Source organism: Aquarana catesbeiana, linkage group LG02 (assembly GCF_042186555.1).
Source record: "Aquarana catesbeiana isolate 2022-GZ linkage group LG02, ASM4218655v1, whole genome shotgun sequence".
NCBI lineage: Eukaryota > Metazoa > Chordata > Amphibia > Anura > Ranidae > Aquarana > Aquarana catesbeiana.
Genome location: NC_133325.1, coordinates 628,570,273 through 628,588,862, shown reverse-complemented (window position 1 = coordinate 628,588,862; position 18,590 = coordinate 628,570,273). Strand labels below are relative to the sequence as shown.

The 18,590-nt window shown below is 43.5% G+C and overlaps 1 protein-coding gene across 4 annotated transcripts in view; it reads right to left on the bottom strand.

Annotated features, from left to right (window-relative positions):
* Positions 1 to 1,464: 1,464 nt before the first annotated feature.
* Positions 1,465 to 18,590, bottom strand: part of LOC141128851 (interleukin-5 receptor subunit alpha-like) — a 205,732-nt gene continuing 188,606 nt past the window's right edge. For all 4 annotated transcript variants that reach the window (XM_073616423.1, XM_073616424.1, XM_073616422.1 and 1 more), the window contains 2 exons: positions 13,853 to 13,937; positions 1,465 to 6,652 (listed from right to left, as the gene is read on the bottom strand). In XM_073616423.1, the coding sequence (XP_073472524.1) occupies positions 6,509 to 6,652; positions 13,853 to 13,937 (229 nt within the window). In that variant the 3' untranslated portion in view covers positions 1,465 to 6,508. The remainder of the gene's footprint in view (positions 6,653 to 13,852; positions 13,938 to 18,590) is intronic.

Below are 18,590 nucleotides of genomic sequence, written 5' to 3'. Positions count from 1 at the left end.
GAAGGAGAGCTGACAACCTGGAGGAGTCTTATGTGAGAGGCATACAGATATGGTGGGTTGAAGTTTTTTTTATTCTTTATTATTTTTATTTAAGGATTTAAAGAAGCATTATAAAACAGAGATTGCCTGTAGACAACAAAACAAGTACAAGCAGTCTAACAAGGGAACAAAACCAACAACAAAAAACCCCCCACAAAATTCGAATAGTACAGAAAACAACATTGCCTGCAGCTAGTAAAGGGCATTCTGTTCACAATGGAAGTATTTAAGATTGATGAACTTTTCTACATATCCAGAACATAAACAATGATACAGTAGTTCACTTAGCTATGATAGGATTAACCACTTTAATACAAGGCTCTTTTACCCCCTTCCTGCCCAGGCCAATTTTCAGCTTTCTGCACGGTAACACTTTGAATGACAATGGGGCGGGCATGCAACACTGTACCCCAACTAAATTTTTATTATTTTGTTCACACAACTAGAGCTTTCTTTTGGTGGTATTTACCAGTAATCAAACTGGTGTGGCCGTTATCGGGAACACCAGCGAAAGTATGCAAAAAATTTTTATAATTTTATAATTTTTTAAAAAATTTTATTACAGTGTTTTTCTTTTTTTTAATGATTTTTTTTTAACACACTGTGGCCAGAGCAATATAATGTTGCCATGGTAACATTGTACTACTCTTGAGAAGTGATCAGGATTTTTTTTTTTTTTAGACATTATGATTGCTTATAGCAGTGTATTTCATTGCTATAAGCAAGCATTTTACTGAATGAAACTAATTCATAATTTTTTTTATGTTTTGATTAGCTGTGATTGGCCAGACCCCTTTCTGTACCATGTGATCACACTGACCAATCACAGCTAGCAATACAATTGTACACAATGGATAGCATGAAAGGAAGCCATAATTTGTTTACAGCTATCATGTGACCTGCTGTGATTGGTCACAATGGTCGCATGGTACTGGCAGAGAGCTGGTACACCGATTAGTCATCGGCTGTGTCTTATGGACAAAGCTGGTGACAGATTGCGCCACAGCGTGACCCCGCAATTCGGGAGGATGTAATATGACGTCCACTCAGATCAACGAGAGACCCGCATGGCTAGGTGGGTACTGGTTAAGCATAGACACGAGACTACCAGTAAATTTACTCAGGTGCCTCTCACGAGAGGTCTCAGAGATCCCAATAGACATACAATGTACATAACAGCTACAAGGAAAAAGCGTAGGTACAAGGTACACAATTATCATGGATATTAGACATACTACTAGACAACTACTCAAGTATAGTGTACTCACACACACTTTGTGGTAGAATGTAACCAGCGATCCCCAACCTTATTGTATTTAGATAGATAGGCATTCCCTGTGGATGTATAAAAAATTTTGTAGGGCAGAGTATTATTTATTTCTCAAACACAAGCTGTCAATTCGGGGGGGGGGGGGGGGGGGGGGGTACAGCCCTTATCCACTGTCTTACTATCCATTTTCTAGCTGTGAATAAGGTTTTGTGCAAGAAAATTTTGGTGAATTTGTCAAGGCCCAAGTTAGGGAAAAGACAGATACTGTTTAGGGAGCAAGGTTAACGGGGAGCTCATGGTGTCATGGAGGAAGTTGACAATCTGTGTCCAAAAGCCCTGTATAATAGGACAAGCCCAGAGTAGAACTCTATTCTATTTAAAGGCAGAACCCATACAATCAAGGAATCAATGGAATAGCAAAACAGTATATCACTTTAAACAAGTTGACCAGCAATCAATCGTCTGGGAGCTTACAAAGTGTATCAATCGTAGATCGTGAGGGGGGATTCAACACCCCCCCCCCCCCTCCACACCTTTGTTGAACTTATGAGGTACTCCTCTTTTTTTCTTCCACAAAAATTTTATTGAAAATTTTCCAAGAATAAAACAAATAGTACTATAGAACATATAACCAAGTTACAAGTACATGGTTCCAACTAAGGTGAGTTATAGGGTGTAAAGTTTGTAAGAGTAGGAGCCAGCAAATGCTGCCTCTGCCTGCAATTAGCAAAAAGGCCACATAGAGAAACTTATATAAATAGAAATCTTTTAAGGGAGAAATACTGCAGTGTACAGCAGGCCTATCTGATTCATGTTGGGATGAGAGACTTCAAATAAAGGTACTCAATATAGCTTCTGTACGTAATATAACAGGAACAGGGAATGGGGGTAGAGTCAGACTACTAGGTCGGTACTCGACTTCACCTCTTCTTTGTCAGACAAAAAAAAAAAAAAAAAAAGGAGAATAGAGGAAGAAGGGGGGGAAGGGAAATAAAAGAAAGGAAAAGGACAGAGTGAAGAGGAAGGGGGAGGGGGATAGGGGAATGAAGGGGGCATCGTAAGGGGGGCATGTGAGGATGGGGTGGGATCACCACCAACTACCCTCCCCAGAAGACCCCTCGTGTTGTGAAAAGTCTATCGACCCTTAATGTGTCCTTCAAGAGTTATTACGTAATAAACCCGAATTTTGAAAATCTAGCCAGGGTGTCCATGTTGCCAAAAAATAAGCTATTCTGTCCTGTGCGGTGCAAATCAGCTCCTCTATTGCTGCTATCTGGTTAACCCACGCCACCCATTCCTTTATGGAAGAGGTACTCCTCTTTTTGTATAGGTTGCTTTGTATAGAGGCAGGGCCCTATTAAAAAACATCTTCCAAGCGGTTAAAGTTGGGGCAGCAGTCTTTTTTCCTGAAAGGAGAATAAGCTTTCATTGCATAGTATAATACGAGAGTGTATAAATTACAAATGGCTCTAGTGGGGGCTAAACCATCCACCAATCCCAAAAGACAGGTCCTCACAGAAGGGCTAAGAGGAAAAGTGGTGACAGACTGAATACACTGAAGGACCTGAGTTCAGTTGTTCCAGATAGCTGAGCAGTCCTAAAAAAAGTGCATAAAATCTGCCCCAGGGACTGAACAGCCCCAACAGGAGGATGAACTATTGTCAAAAATTTTTGCTAGCATAGCAGGAGTTAAATAAATGTGATGTAAACATTTATAATGTGTAAGTTGGTCCCTGGCAGAGATGAGCCTAGTGAGGGGCGCCTCCCACACATCCTCCCAATCCTCCACATCCATGTCTGGGACAACAGACAGCCACTTGGCTTTACAAGTGCTGGGCAATTTGGTATTCTTGGGGAAGAGGTATTTACAGTATAAATGGCAGATAGAGGTTTAACTAAATCCTCATCTCTAAGCATGGACACTAAACCTAAAGGATTAAATGAAACATGAGCGCACCCAAATTGTGACTGGTAGGCATGTCGCAGCTGTATATAGCGAAATAATTATTTGGGAGATGATAAAAGGATTTTAACTCATTAAAGGTTCCCAACACTCCATTTTTGGTAATATTGCCAAGTTTCCTAACTCCATACTTCGCCCACACTATGGGGTCCTCATGTGTGGTGAGTTGCAGTTTAATAGGTATGGATCACGGAACACGGGGTAAACACTTTCATATGTGCAGATTGAGGATATCACAATAGAGCACTTTGGAAATATAAGTGAATTTTATCAGTTTATGGATAAGGACTTTTTATTTCAATCATTGCAAAAAATGATTGCATAAGAACATGCGGAAGACTGGAGTTTATTTTCTGATTATATAATTTTTGAATTAATTTCACATTTTATTTATTAGGAAAGTACTTGATGATTACCTTTTTTATTGATTTATGAACTCTTAAATTAATTTATTTTTTCTTTTGGAATACATTCATTAGTATTATTGCACAGTGCTGCAAACCATTTCAATTGATTCTGTTTAGGATTGTTTTTAGGATTGTTGTTGAGTGTGTATAAATATTAAATCATCATCATTAAATATAAATAACTGTTATTATTTTGTAGACATCCAACTGTATAATGGAGGTCTAACAGGACATTATTGTGATGTTTGCTTTATTTTCAAAGTATTTTCAGGTCTCCTGCCTTCGGTTTTCACACTTATTTTGTGGAAGTGAATTGTAAAGTCTACACCCAATGTTATACAAGTTTTCAGGTAAAATTGCAGCAAAACAATTGGAAAAATAGGATATCTGAAGCGCAATGGGTTCAAGCCATAAAACATTCATTCCGATGGCAAAATACATCAAATACTTCCTGCCCCAGCACAATGCCATGTGTCAAGGATATGTAAATAAATGTCAGCTTTTTGCTCTAAGAGAACACTTTATGCAGCTTCTTACTTTCAATGCCCATTGCTGATCATGACCCAATCAAAGTGGTTTCTAATTATGTGTCCACTTATGTGTCCACTTTGCCAGTTGACAAAACTGTAGCAGCCTGCAGATGAACTTGCCACAATCAGGATACAGTGTTCATCTGTGGTGCAGTATGTTAATAATGTAACAATCAAATGCAATATTGAATAGTATAATAAATTAAACAATAGAAAAAACAACCTTTTTATTCTACTAAAGAGTACCAAATAAAAGCCTTTATACAGTATCTCATCAGTGTCTGCCTTAGCGTCCCCCCTTGCGTCAGGGTCCCCATCAGAGTCTTTTCTTTAACCAGTGTCTTCATCAGAGTCCCCCCTTAAATCAGAATCCCCATCAGGATCCCTCCTTATATCAGTGTCTCCATAAGAGTCCTCTTTACATTGGGGTCCCCTTCAGAGTTCCCCTTTTCCACCCGTGTCTCTGTCAGAGTCCATTCTTTTATGAGGGGCCCCATCAGAGTCACACCTTACACCAGTGTCTCCATCAGAGTCCCTCCTTACACCAGTGTCTCCATCACAGTCTCCCCTTACATCAGGGTCCCCATCAAAATACCCCCTTACACAAATATTTCCACCAGAGAAAAATGGGCCTCTTATGGGAACCATAATGTAAGGAGGGAGCATTATAGTCCCCATAAGAGTCCCATTTTACATTATTGTCCTCATCAGACCTGTGCTGAAGACTGCAGGGAGGAGTGAAGAAGCCAACTAATTTGAATCCTCAGTCTGAGGATTTGCCACTGACCTAAGCTGCTTGACGGCTGACATATTTTAGCAAAACAGATGTGGCCTGTGGCCTGCAGTTTGAAGACCCCTGCTTTGAAACACAAATTACTTTACACTAATACCTTAGAGGTGTGACTGTAACAGACAAAACATGTTCATTGTATATGCTAATCTATACGTAGATAGCATGACGGTTCTGCTCTAATCATCCATAGGAGGTAGTTCTGGATGCATACTTAAATAATTAAATGTTTACAGTGTTTTATATTACAAGTGTATTGCTGAAAATTATTGCTGATAGGCTAAAATTATCTTAGCATATATTAGCAAATTACCGGCGTATGGTAAACTATCAAAAGGGGTCCTTAGGACGTTTGATAGTTCACTTGGGAAGCCCACCCCATGTGAGGTCATTGTCCTAAAGTTTAGCAAGTCAGAGAAGAGAGCCTGCACAGAGCATGGGCTCAATGTAGGAATTGGCGCACAAGACTCTTTTACTATGAACTGATTTACTTAAAGAATCTGCAGTCTATGGCCATCAATCCCTAGCTGCAAATCCTCTGACCAAGTTGAATCCTTTGAATGGATCCACTAGTGTTGATTGGAGTCCTCCTTAAATCATACCTTACTTTCATTATATATTGTGCATTTGTATTTGTCCCTTCAGCCTCTGAAAAAGTTTCTGTATGAGGTGGTACCTTTCAAAAAGTAAGGATGGATAGCAGCAACTTGATGTACTTACATTCACCAACCTTTGGGAGAAGTCTGCTTTCCATTGATATGGCTCCTAGGGACACGCTTTATCCAATAAAACAGGCATAAGGTCCCAGAGATTCCACTGATCACCTTTTAAGAGTCAAGCAAATGATCAGCATTACATAGTAAACAACACGGGGCATCCTCTCCTCAGCTGATCTTCTCTTCCTTATTGCGAAAAATAGTTACATGTAAAAGTCTGAGTTTTTTTATTTCTCTTATACGTTGTTATTACTTCATGACTAGCAGGTCTACTCCCTGGCAGCTTAGTTCATTGTGGACATCCTACTGTGCTCTGTACAACCGGTTTTGAGAGATGGGCTACTTATTTAGCCAAATCAGAATGTGTAAGAAGAACCAGATCATGCAGCTAGAAACAGGGTTCATCTTTTTAAAGGGTAACCTATCATACTGGCTTTAGGGTCAAACATCAAAGCATAATTCACAGTGAAAGTCCATGTATCCTTAAAATAAAGAATCCACTAAAAACAATTCATTTAGATGAAGAGTAATTATGGCATCCAAAGACTGAAATTACATTTATATTTTGAGTTCTGAAGCTGTAAGTCTTCTACCTATACCATTTTCTCTTCTGCTTGTATTGCCACTACTTGCCAGAAAGCCACAGTGAATTCAGTCGCGAATCTTGCCACATCTGAGAGGTAGGGCCAACAAGAGCTGGACACAGATTCTGAGCTTATCATCAGGATTACAAAGGACACTTTAACACTAACAGAAACAATTTGTTCCAAACTGATGTCTTCCTATAAAGGTATTAATAAATATTTGAATAATCCTGATGTATCCCAATATTCACATACTGCGGTTGTTCATTTTGAGGGATTTCTGTTACTTGTAAGCATATGCATTCTTCGTCCTCTTTAGGCAGAGTTTTTTTTGTAATAATCTGCTCCTGAAACTAAGAAGGAAAGCTTTTAATACGCACGTCTGATATGAGTTCATGCAGATATTTAGAGCAGAAAAATAACCAGAGATATTCCAATTATTTACATACTGTATGTACAATTACTTTGATCAGTAGATCCAGAACTATTGGCAGCAAAATTGTATGCAATTGGTGACTTTGCCTTAAAAGGTTGAGTCTGAGCTCCACTTTCTCTCATCATTTCTTTCTTTTCTTTTTGAAAAATTTCATTGGAATTTTCTCAAATATAGCCAAGAGCACAAAAAAAATGTCAACATTACATAGATATTAGTGTACATTAGAGTCATATACAATAAAGAGAATATATGTCATTCGGCAAGCAATCGGCAGTGTCGTAGAGGTTAAACATCATCATGGCATAGACTTCAAGAAGGCACCCCCCATCCTTTTTACGGCCTGAAACTCCCTTTTGATCAACAAGACAAGCCATATACATTTAAGGATCAACAATAAGCTTTAGTTTTTCGGGATTTGAATTTTGTCTTGATACACTGAATAAAGCTAAAAATATATGAGACATATGGACATGTGAGGTTGATCTACTAAGGGCAAACAGGCTGTTAACTTTACAAGAGAAGTTACAAGAGAACTGCAGAAGTAGCAGCACATTTGGTGACACTCTGCTGACTTCCATCATCCAATCATCTATAAGCAAAAATTCAGTTTTTTTATAGTTTTGTTGTATGTTATTTGGTATTCTTTGCAAAGTGAGATTTCACCACAATCACTAAGCTCTGGAGAATTTGCCTTTACTAAATCAACCTCAATGTATCATCATGTTCATGCCAAGAGATTAAGTTACTTCTACTCCTACTACTTCAGACTGAAACGTTCAGTATTCAAAAAAAAAGCTTTCCTGACACACTCCATTGCAGCATATGTATGGGTTAACCTCGCCTCCACTCCTCCCCTATAGGACCCCACTCCCATAAATCTTTGCTCTGAGCAAGAGGCCGCATTCCTTTTTTGTCCTCCTACTAAGGACCGGTTTGTTTATTGGACTACCTGAAGTTTTTTCCTCACCGTGATCAGGACCGGCCAACGGGAACTACTGGGAAGACAGGTCACAATACTCCGATAAACCTCAGCTACTAGCGAGGTATGGAGTGGGCAAACAGAAGAGGCACTGGAAGACCTGAAGCCTGGCCATTGGCAGGCAAGTAGCGCATTGGCCAGATAGTCTAGCTACAAGCGGGTGGCCCTATCTGCCCCAAGTACGGCGTGATCAGCCTACATGGTCCGGTTTGATTGAGGAAGCACTGAGAAAAAGACAGCATGCCACACACCGAATTGGGACGCCTCCAAGATACACCTACCTTGGGACACTTGGACATTTTTCCGTCTGTCACAGAGCCCATATTTCAGACTCCATCGACAGCTTGTCCCATATACATCGTCCTCCATTTTCTGATGCCGTACACGCATTGCACTCAAAAAAATTCATCCATCATTATAGTCTGGCGCCCCTCCAACATTTGATTGGATTTATTCACCTCTAGTGCTTCTTTAACATGGAATCATTCCAGTGGAATCAATATTTTTGAAAATACATCCAACTCTCAGCCCCTGATGAAGGTATCTGAATACTGAATACTGGAAATGCATGGGGCTTCAGGGCAGCAGTTTGTGCTTTTTCTGTTTGTCTGTTTTCTTCCCTGGCTCTAGTGTCTTCCAGTCTATAGCATCTGGAGCGCATTGGCGTTCCAAGCCGCTGCTTTCTCTTCTGGGTTACTCCTGCCCAGGGGCTCAGTGCATGTGCAACTGTGGGTGGTGGTGGCATCTTTTCAGTGGAGTAATTCAATCAGCAGTTACTTCTGTTGATGTTGGGATTTCTCTGTGGGCAGCTTGCTGCAGTTTCTCTAAATGCTGCGTGCAATCATCACAGGTATATGCTCTGCACTAACACCCTTGTATGCTGCCTGTGTCGTTCTGCTATGATTTGATCACCTGCGCAGGTTGTCTGTCTGTGCAGTTTTATACTGTGGATGTTTCACTGCCCCCCCTTGTGGCCAGCCCATGTGTAGCAGGTATGAGAGGGTGGGTCTAACCCTTTCCTTTCCTTGCTGACCTGGGTGCTCTTTTTGGGTTTTTTTTAACCATTTCCTTTCTATCCTATTTTGCTTTTTGAGTCCTTCTAGGTCAGATTGACAATACACTGCACAAGATGATAAAGACCTCATTAGGTCACAACATTCCTCTTCCAGATGCATTTGGCTTAGGTCACCGTCAAGGTCCAGCCTTCATAGTAGAAGCTATAAATCCTCCTTTACGCATCCACCGCTATGTCAGCTGTTCCAAGGAGGGAGCCTGCTGGGGATGCAGGATTCTGGGATCTCTGTGTGAGCAATGCTAAGCCCAGGTGGTTGGAAAAGGGCATAGTGATTTCCAGCAAATGGAATCTCTGGTGAGGCACGTGGTGCAGGAATCCCTTAAAGAGTGGATACAAGCCACACGCAAAGTTCAACAGCCATTGCAGAGTGTTCTCCCACTAGGATGACCAGGAAGAACTGGAACTGTCCAACAATCAAGCCATCCATCTATGAAGACCTCAGACAGTGAGCCAGCGGGATTTGAGTCTCTTTACGCTTATAACACCTTTTGGTTTGGGCAATGATGGGTGCATTTACGTGAATAGAACCTGTAGAGTCTCCTGCAAAGCAAGAGGAAGTTCCGCAAGCACCTTGGGCTCCGTTTTCCTTCAGTGCAAATTGTCATGTGACTTTGGACACATAGGGTCACAAGACGAGTCTCAGCCCATTGATTTCAATGGCACTCGACCCAATTTATGCGACTTAAAGTTGCAGTGACCCTGAAAAGGTTCCTGCTCTACTTTGGTGTGATTTTTGATGCAGCTTTAAACCAGAGACTGTAACGTTGGTTCGGGGCTGCACTCAGAATTGTATCAGGGTCGCACTCCAAAGTCACACTCTAAATCGTGCGACTTTGGGGTCACAATAGTGGAGACGTAGCTTTAGAGAGTGTGTTCTATTCTCCCCATTCCTAACAGAACTAGGGGACATAATTTTGGATGAACGGAGCACGCTCGTGAGATGTACCTTTCTTCTGAGCAAGCATGTTGCTTTTCCTTGGAAGATGCAGTGAATAGCTCGAAAGGCGGCCTGGGCTCTTGTGGCCATGTTGAAAAGGAGGAAAATGTGTATGGAGAATATCTATGCAGTATTCAAGAGCATTTTCAGAAACTCCGTAGTTCAGGAGCTGGTGTCGGTTTCCATAGTGAGGCTCCAATTGACATCATCCGCATAGTGGAGTGGGTTATGCTCTCGTTAGTTACAGTAAGTGAGTGCTATGGCTGGGGCCCGAACTTGCTGATCCCGCCTCTAACAGGCGTAATATAGCATTCCGTTTGAAGAAGCTTTATCTTTTGGCAGCTGGATAGCACCATAACCCCGGGCCACAGTTGGCAAGTTCAGTTCCTGCCTCAGGACCAGCACCTGATAGGAAGATGACAGTCTAGAGTACAAAGTTTGGAGCGTGCGAGGGTCACACGTTTTTACAGACCAGGTCGGGATTCTAGGAAGAGATCGTATGGAGACTAGATTTCCCCTCAGAACTTTTCTAAAAGCTTGAACTCAGGTATCCAAGAAGCTACAGAGATTGGGCTTCGGACTATTGGGATGTTAAAATGTTTTTTTGGGACATGCATGGTCCATCAGAAGTCCTCCTGATCTTAGTTTCACTTCAATGGATTTTACCTCACTCTGAGATGAAGGAAGCATATAACCATGCTTTACATAAGTCAATGATGTTGCAAAGTGCTGCCGTGCTAGTCTCTGAATGCGAGAGATTTCAGGGCAGGTACTCACCACTGTTTATGGTCAGAGGAACAGTTTGCGGAGGCCGGTTTTGGAACTTGTGCAGCTGAGATAATTTTCAGCAAGGAGAAGTTCAAGGTGAAAACATTGTCCCTGATTCATAGGGGGTCCAGCCAGGTGATTGACTTGTTTCCAATAGACCTAAGATGCTTACTTTCAGGTGCCCATTGTAGAAGACTTCCGGCTCGCTGTAGGTCAAGACCATCTCCAGCTCCATCCATTCAGGCTTTCATCATAACCCTGTGTATCTTCAGGGTCTAATTAATTGTGATGGTCTTTATTAAAACAAGGAGCATGTGCCTGCATAGTTAAGTGGATGTCCTTCTCCTACTGTCCCAAAACAAAGGGTAGCTGCTGGAGCCCAGAGCTCAGGTTTTTTCAATGCTCTGGATCCCAATGTTCTGGAGCAGAATATTCCTGGCCCTGTCTTCTTCCACCTACGCACCTTTCAGTGTCTAAAATGATTTGCACTATGATGTCTACGGATACAAGGGTCAAGTGGAAGCTAGAAAAGGCCCTTGCGGAAGGGTGTCTCCAGCAGTGGGAGCCAGGAAGCAGAGTTCAGGCCTTTCACCATATAACGAAGAGAGCGTCAGTGCTTTTAGGTTAGTCAACACTATGACGGTCTTCTACGTTAAAAGACAAGGGGGACTCACAGCCTGTTCCCTATTACAAAAAGCAGAGCTGATTATGTCTTGGACTCAGAAGAATCAAGCCTACATCTCAGCGGCTTTTGTCCCCAGAGTCCAAATATTCTAACAGACTTTCTTTCCAGAGTCCAATTGGACAATGAATGGTCTCTACATGCAGAGGTTTTTTAGGCACTAATGCCCTGATGGATCATTGGAAATGCAGTAGGACTTATGCATTTCTTCCAGTCCTTGTCAACCTCGAGTTTCTGCAGAGATTCCGAACAGGGGTTGTGGAGGTAGTGGCAGCGATGCCTCATTGGACAATTAGGCCATGGTTTCCCTTGCTAGCACAGTTTAGCTTCCAGAACCCAGTGCAATTTCCCCTCAGACCAGACCTTCTGTCACTGGGTGCAATTCTACATCCATGTCCAGCATGGTTGCGTCTGATGGTCTGGTTCTTGAGATTGGAGGTCCTCAGCTGCTCCCCCATCTCTGCTCTTTTGAATACTAGAAGTATGAACGCAAGCAAAGTTTAGGGGAGAATCTTGTCAAAGATTGTTCAATACATGTCTGCTGCTCACAGACTATGTAGTGATCTAGAAGTTCTAAATATTCTAGGCTTCCTCCAGTCATATTTAGATCTGGCTCTATCAGTCAGCTCCCTCAGAGTCTAAGTGTCAGCTTTATCGGTTTTCACAGGTGAATCCCGGTCTAAGCATCTTTTCCTGTCCAACAATTCTTCAAGGGAGTAGCTAGGCTCAGACCTCTGAGTAAACTGAGGTTTTCCAAATGGAGTCTCCCTCGTGTTCTCAACTCCCCCTCCGGATTTGGAGCGGAGTGTTCTAGGGCTGATACCGTTAAAGGCCTCTCGGTCAAGTTCCTTTTTCCTGGCTATCACATCAGCATAAAAACCCTCAGAGATTGATTCACTGGCCATGGAGAACTTTCGTAACGTTCTTTCTAGTTTGAGCGGTGCTGTTACCTATGCTGTACTCAATCCCCAAGGGTGCATTAGTCTTTCATGGGAGCCAAGAAATTGTTCGGCCAGCCTTTATAGTTCTAACTTGCATCCTTTAGACGTGGGAGAGGTCGCGCTGTGCCTTAGTTGGTTAAGCGCATGTCTAGTAAACAGGGAATCCTGATTTGACTCCCAGCAGTGCCTTCCTTCAATTGTAGGAATCCCTCAGATATTGTGATGGTATATCTACAAAGCTACAACTTCCTTCAGGCTTCAAAACACCTGTTCATTCTTTTGCCAAAAAGGACAGAGGAACGTGCCTCATCTAGGATGATTATGGGATGTCTACATCTTTATATCTTGGGCAATTTCACAGAATGTGGCTCCCAAAGTAGTCTGTAGGGCAGCCATGTGGTCCTCAATCAATACGTTTATGGCTCATAATTGTGTAGAGTCTGCTTCCTTATCATCTGTTTAATTTGGCTTGCAGGTCCTGTCTGTAGATAGTACAAATGAAAGCCTTTGGGATAGCATTGCCCACCCATTGGGTGTATGGCAAGTTAGTTCCCATACGTATGCTGCCATGGAGTCTGTCAGGAAAACGGAAAATTCCCTATCAAATACTTACCGTCATTTTCCTTTCCTGATGGACTCTATGGCAGCAGGAGTTCCCCACCAGTGTCTTGAGTAGGCTAGTTACGGAACGTTGCCTCTGGCTCAGAGAAAAGATTTATGGGATTGGGGTCCTATAGGGGAGGAGTGTAGGCGGGTTTAACCAATACGTATGCTGCCATGGAGTCCATCAGGAAAGGAAAATTACAGTAAGCATTTGATAGGAAATTTTCAATTTTTTTTCCTTTGTTTAATTTTTTTGTGCTGACCAATTCTAAGGATGGATGATTTGATTTTCTTTCCTGGAACCACAGGTTGCAGTAAAGAAAATCGCTTGATTCCCTCCTGCAGAGCTATTGTGTTCTCCTGGTGGGGGGAGCTGTCCCTGCGGGGAGAACACACAGTGATTATTGCCAGCAGCAATATAAACGCATGAAAAATCCAACAGGCAGTTTTCCAACAAGCTTGATCAATCGACTCGGGTACAATCAACCTCCCATGCATGGTTCGCATCTCAGCCGGTCCTGCTGAACTGGCCATGATTCGTACTGCCTATGGCTGGCTTAAAGCGGTGATCCTACTCGGGAAAAAAATTAAAAGTCAGCAGCTACAAATACTGTAGCTGATGACTTCTACAATATGGACACTTACCTGTCCAGGGAGCCCATGATGTCAGCACCCCAGCTGTCATTCCAGGTAAGGGAACCCGGCAGTGAAGCCTTTCCCCTTCACACCCAGTTCCCTGCTGCGCATGCGCAAAGCGTGCTGTGGTTTCTGATTGGCCCAGCGATGGAGGAAGGAGGAGGGGGCCAAACTTCTGGGAAACCGGGCAGCGACCCAGTCTCCCGGAAGTGGGGAAGGGGACCTGTCAAAAACAGGTCCCCTCCCCCTGAAAGGTGCCAAATGTGACACTGGAGGGGGGAGGAAGAAATTAGGTGGAAGCTCCACTTTTGGGTTGAACTTCGCTTTAAGTGGATGTGTCTCCCTGAGGATGCCTGAGGGATTGGTCATTGCACAGGCTTTCTGAAAAGTAGGTGTGCGGTCAATGAAACTAGAACATTTTTTTCACATTGGTGGTCCCAACCTTCTATTTAATTACTACTGTTTAATAATAAACAGATCAGATGTATTGCCATACCAATAATTCTTTCTGTTCAATTGATTCAAATATTTTCTTCGCTGGTTTTGGTATTTGTGGAAATAGCCTTTTCCATACTCGGAACCTAATAAACATAAAAAACACACATGCGACAATATTTCAATTAATGTAATTCCATGTAATGGTTATTTGTTATTTGTTCTGTCAGATAGCAAACAATACAAATGAATAAAACAGCATATTGATAGCATATTGATATTTAAAAGGTTGATGCCCAAATCCAAACCCATTTCCTCCCACTCCTTCAGTCTGATGACCTTACAAGTCCTCTTCACTCTTTTCTACCTGGGTGAATCTTAAATCCTGCAGTGAGCAGTGCTACATAATTGAGTGGCACCGCTCTCTGCAACATTCTCTTGTGAGTACAAGGGCATAACATGCTAAGTTCAAAGCAAGTGGGTTGAATGACTCCCAGTGTAATTTATCCCAGAAAAGGATTGGTGCTGGAGCAAGTCGGTGGGTCTGCAGAAAATTGTGCCTAAGAGCAAGAGCTGACTGAGTATTGCACTCAGAGCTGCTTTTTGTTATTATCAGGAGTTGTGGGGGGGTCCATTATTTTTTTTTTTTGCTCAAGGTGGAACTGGGTTTTTAAGTAATGTTAACAGAGGTCTCCCATAGCCAAACTTATATATCACAGGTAGAGCAGGGCAGATAAATCAATAATGCAAGAGAGAATTGAATGGGAATGTCACTGCATTTAGCAGGACAGGCACAGAACTCCAAAAATCAGACTGCCACGTACTTTGACTAGTCATAAGCAATATGTGGAGCAAATTTAGCAAAGCACACAAAAAATATGTTTATTTTGTGTGTTTTGTACAGAAGCATGTGGAGTGGGGATATGACAGCAAGGTACTAGCAAAGTTTTGTTTCAGAAAAATAAATTATTTCCTCTTGGTCAGGTGTTCCGTCAGATTAGACGACCCGTCAAAACTTGTAATGGAAGTGACGTTTCATCACGGCCATCTTGGTACACCCCGGCACTCAGCCGCAGTAAGCCTACAGTCTGAAGTCGCCAAGCAGACCCATCGAACTCCTGCATTTCACACTTATTTTTACCACTAAATTGAGCTTATATTGTGAAATACAGCATTTAGAAGTCCGTGACACTGTTTTGATGTTGAATTTTAAAAGAAGCAGTGTTCTGTAACATTAGCAAACGTGTGAGATTAGCTGGCTTGCCATTGCTTTTAAAATTCCACATCAAATCAGTGTCACGGATTTCTAAATACCGTATTTGACGATATAAGCTCAGTTTAGTGGTAAAAATAAGTGTTAAATGCGAGATTTCGGTGGGTGTAAAAAGATGTCCGCTTGGTGACTTCAGACTGTAGGCTTAGTGTGGGCGAGTGTGGGGTGTACCAAGGATGGCCGTGATGGAACGTCACTTCAGTTACGAAATCTGACAGGTTGCCTAATCTGACGGAACACAGGCAGTAAACAGCTGACGTCTATGTCTAAGGTGTCTTTTAAAGCTTGGCACCATCTCTCCCACTGTAGTGTGCTAATAGAGATCCTGTTTCCAGAATGGAGTATATTGTTGTCGCAATCAGATAAAAGGGTGTCTGTGCCTGCAAGGTCAAGGTCATTCTGCTCTGTGGAAGTAAAAAATAAAAGAACTTGCTTATAGAGAAGAGTAAAATGACCAAGTAGCCTGATGGCATCAGAAAGAGAATCATAATGGATTATGATTCATAAAGGTGTGTAAGGTTTCTAGAGAGAAAGATTATTAGATCACAACATGATTTGTTAACTGTGATTTACATTTTATATCAGATAGAAAAAAAAACATGTCTGGTATCTGTAGAGAGTTTCTCGAGTGAGTCACAACTACATGAAGAAGCATGAAATTAAACACTGCAATCTTATAGTCAGGGGCGTTGCTAGGTCTACAAAAGATTTGGGGCTAGAGCCCATAGCAGCGTAGTAAAGAAAGCCATACACTTGGGCGGGCATACACATGTATATACAGTTATATACGTGTGTGTGTGTGTATATATCCCCAGAGAGCCCCCAACTTACATCAGGGTCCCCAGAGAGCCCCCACTTACATAAGGGTCCCCAGAGAGCCCCCCACTTACATCAGGGTCCCCGGAGAGCCTCCCCTTGGGGATCCCTCCAGAGACTCGGGGCTATGGGCCCCAGATTCTGGGCTATAGCCCCAAAAGCCACCCCCTAGCGATGCCACTGCTTATAGTGAAATGATAGGTGTTACAAATGACCCATCTGTCAGTTTACTTCATATTGGACTCCCCCCCTCCCCTTGTTTGCCCCTATTTTCATGGATGGTGACTTTTGCTACAATTTGCTGTAGTCAATACACACATTGCATCTGTAGATAAAGTGGTCATTAAGCTGCTGGTAAAGGCAACGATGTGCTTGACTGGAAGGAGAAAGGATGAGGGAGCGTAGGGTGGTTGGGTTTAGTGAAGATATAGGCTAGAAGGATGTGAAAGAAATGACACAGAGAACACGAATGAGATGAAAATAAATGTGCACCAGTAGGTGACCACAGGAATGTGTAACAGGAAAACACGCATAACACAAACTGTCAAGTGCACAAGGCTTTAAAGGGGAAGACACCTGTGGTAGTGGAGAGGTAGGCTAATGGCACTAAGTAAGACCTGTATTATGTGCACATCATGGGCTAAGCACTCACTTATTGTAAACAAAATTCTTATGAAGGTACTGATGAAACCAATGGCTCATTTCTTCAGGAGATGTGTCAGCATATATGGAGCCACTCCCTGTGTGCTCCATCAAATTGAATTACTTTTGCAATTCTACAGTTGGATTATAGGGGCAGTGCCGATCATGACCTCCCTGGGGCCCTAAGCAAAATTCGGCTAAGGGGCCCTCTACCTGACTTATGATGCCGTGATCCCCAGAGAGCCTCCCCTTACATCAGGATCCCTAGAGAGCCTCCCCTTACATCAGGGTCCCCAGAGAGCCCCCCTTAAATCAGTGTCCTCAGAGAGTCTCCCCCTACATTAGGGTCCCCAGAGAGTCTCCCCCTACATTAGGGTCCCCAGAGAGCCTCCCCTTACATCAGAGTCCCCAGAGAGCCTCCCCTTACATCAGGGTCCCCAGAAAGCCCCTCCTTACATCAGGGTCCCCGGAGAGCCCCCCTTACATCAGTGTCCTCAGAGAACCTCATTACTTACATCAGGGTCCCCAGAGAGTTCCCCCTACATCAGGGTCCCCAGAGAGCCTCCCTTTACATCAGGGTCCCCAGAGAGCCTCCCCTTACATCAGGGTCCCCAGAGAGCCCCTCCTTACAGCAGGGTCCCCAGAGAGCCTCCATACTTACATCAGGGTCCCCAGAGAGCCTCCCGTTACATCAGGGTCCCCAGAGAGCCTCCCCTTACATCAGGGTCCCCAGAAAGCCCCTCCTTACATCAGGGTCCCTGGAGAGCCCCCCTTACATCAGTGTCCTCAGAGAACCTCCCTACTTACATCAGGGTCCCAGAGAGCCCCCCTTACATCAGTGTCCTCAGAGAGGCCCTCCTTACATCAGGGTCCCCAGAGAGCTTCCCTACTTACACCAGGGTCCCCAGAGAGTCTCCCCCTACATCAGGGTCCTCAGAGAGCCCTTCCTTACATCAGGGTCCCCAGAGAGCCTCCCTACTTACATCAGGGTCCCCAGAGAGTCTCCCCCTACATCAGGGTCCCCAGAGAGCCTTCCCTTACATCAGGGTCCCCAGAGAGCCTCCCCTTACATCAGGGTCCCCAGAGAGCCTCCCCCTACATTAGGGCCCCCAGAAAGCCCCTCCTTACATCAGGGTCCCAAGAGAGCCCCCTTTACGTCAATGTCCTCATAGAGCCCCTCCTTACATCAGGGTCCCCAGAGAGCCTCCCTACTTACATCAGGGTCCCCAGAGAGCCTTCCGACTTACATCAGGGTCCCCAGAGAGTCTCCCCTTACATCAGGGTCCCCAGAGAGCCTCCCCCTACATTAGGGTCCCCAGAAAACCCCTCCTTACATCAGGGTCCCAAGAGGGTCCCCCTTACGTCAATGTCCTCAGAGAGCCCCTCCTTACATCAGGGTCCCCAGAGAGTCTCCCCCTACATCGGGTCCCCAGAGAGCCTCCCCTTACATCAGGGTCCCCATAGAGCCTCCACTTACACCAGGGTCCCCAGAGGGTAGGTTCACACTGTTGCGGGTGGTTGCATGTGCAGGACAGCGTGTAAATGGCACCTATTTCCACACCAACCACCTGTAGGCAAAATTCCCTGTTTTTTACAGACACGCAAGGCTGCCATTTATTCTTATTGGCAACCCCCATGCCTCTGAAGATGCAGCACATTTTTAGATGTGGGAAATCGCATGATGCGATTTCCCTGCGGCTATGTTTTCATAAAGGTGCAGGGACCTTTTTCCTGTGTTTCCTGCAGGTACAGCAGCCCATTTAAATGAATGGGCTACTGTACAAACACAAATGCAAGTCACAGCAAACACATTGGTGTGAACCTGACATAATAGTTAGCTAAAAGGAAATACGTATAGCACAGTGCCTTCAACATAATTCACCTAATAGCACACAGTCACTTTACAAATATTTTCACTGAGTACTCCCCTATTTAGCAAACTTATCCACAGTGCTCAGCTGAAAAGTGCAGAACATAGTTGCTTTGTACCTGTAGTTCTGTGTTCTTGGGTTTAGTCTCTGCATCTTCAGTCTGCTTCTGTCCCAGTCTGTCACCCCGCCCACCACAT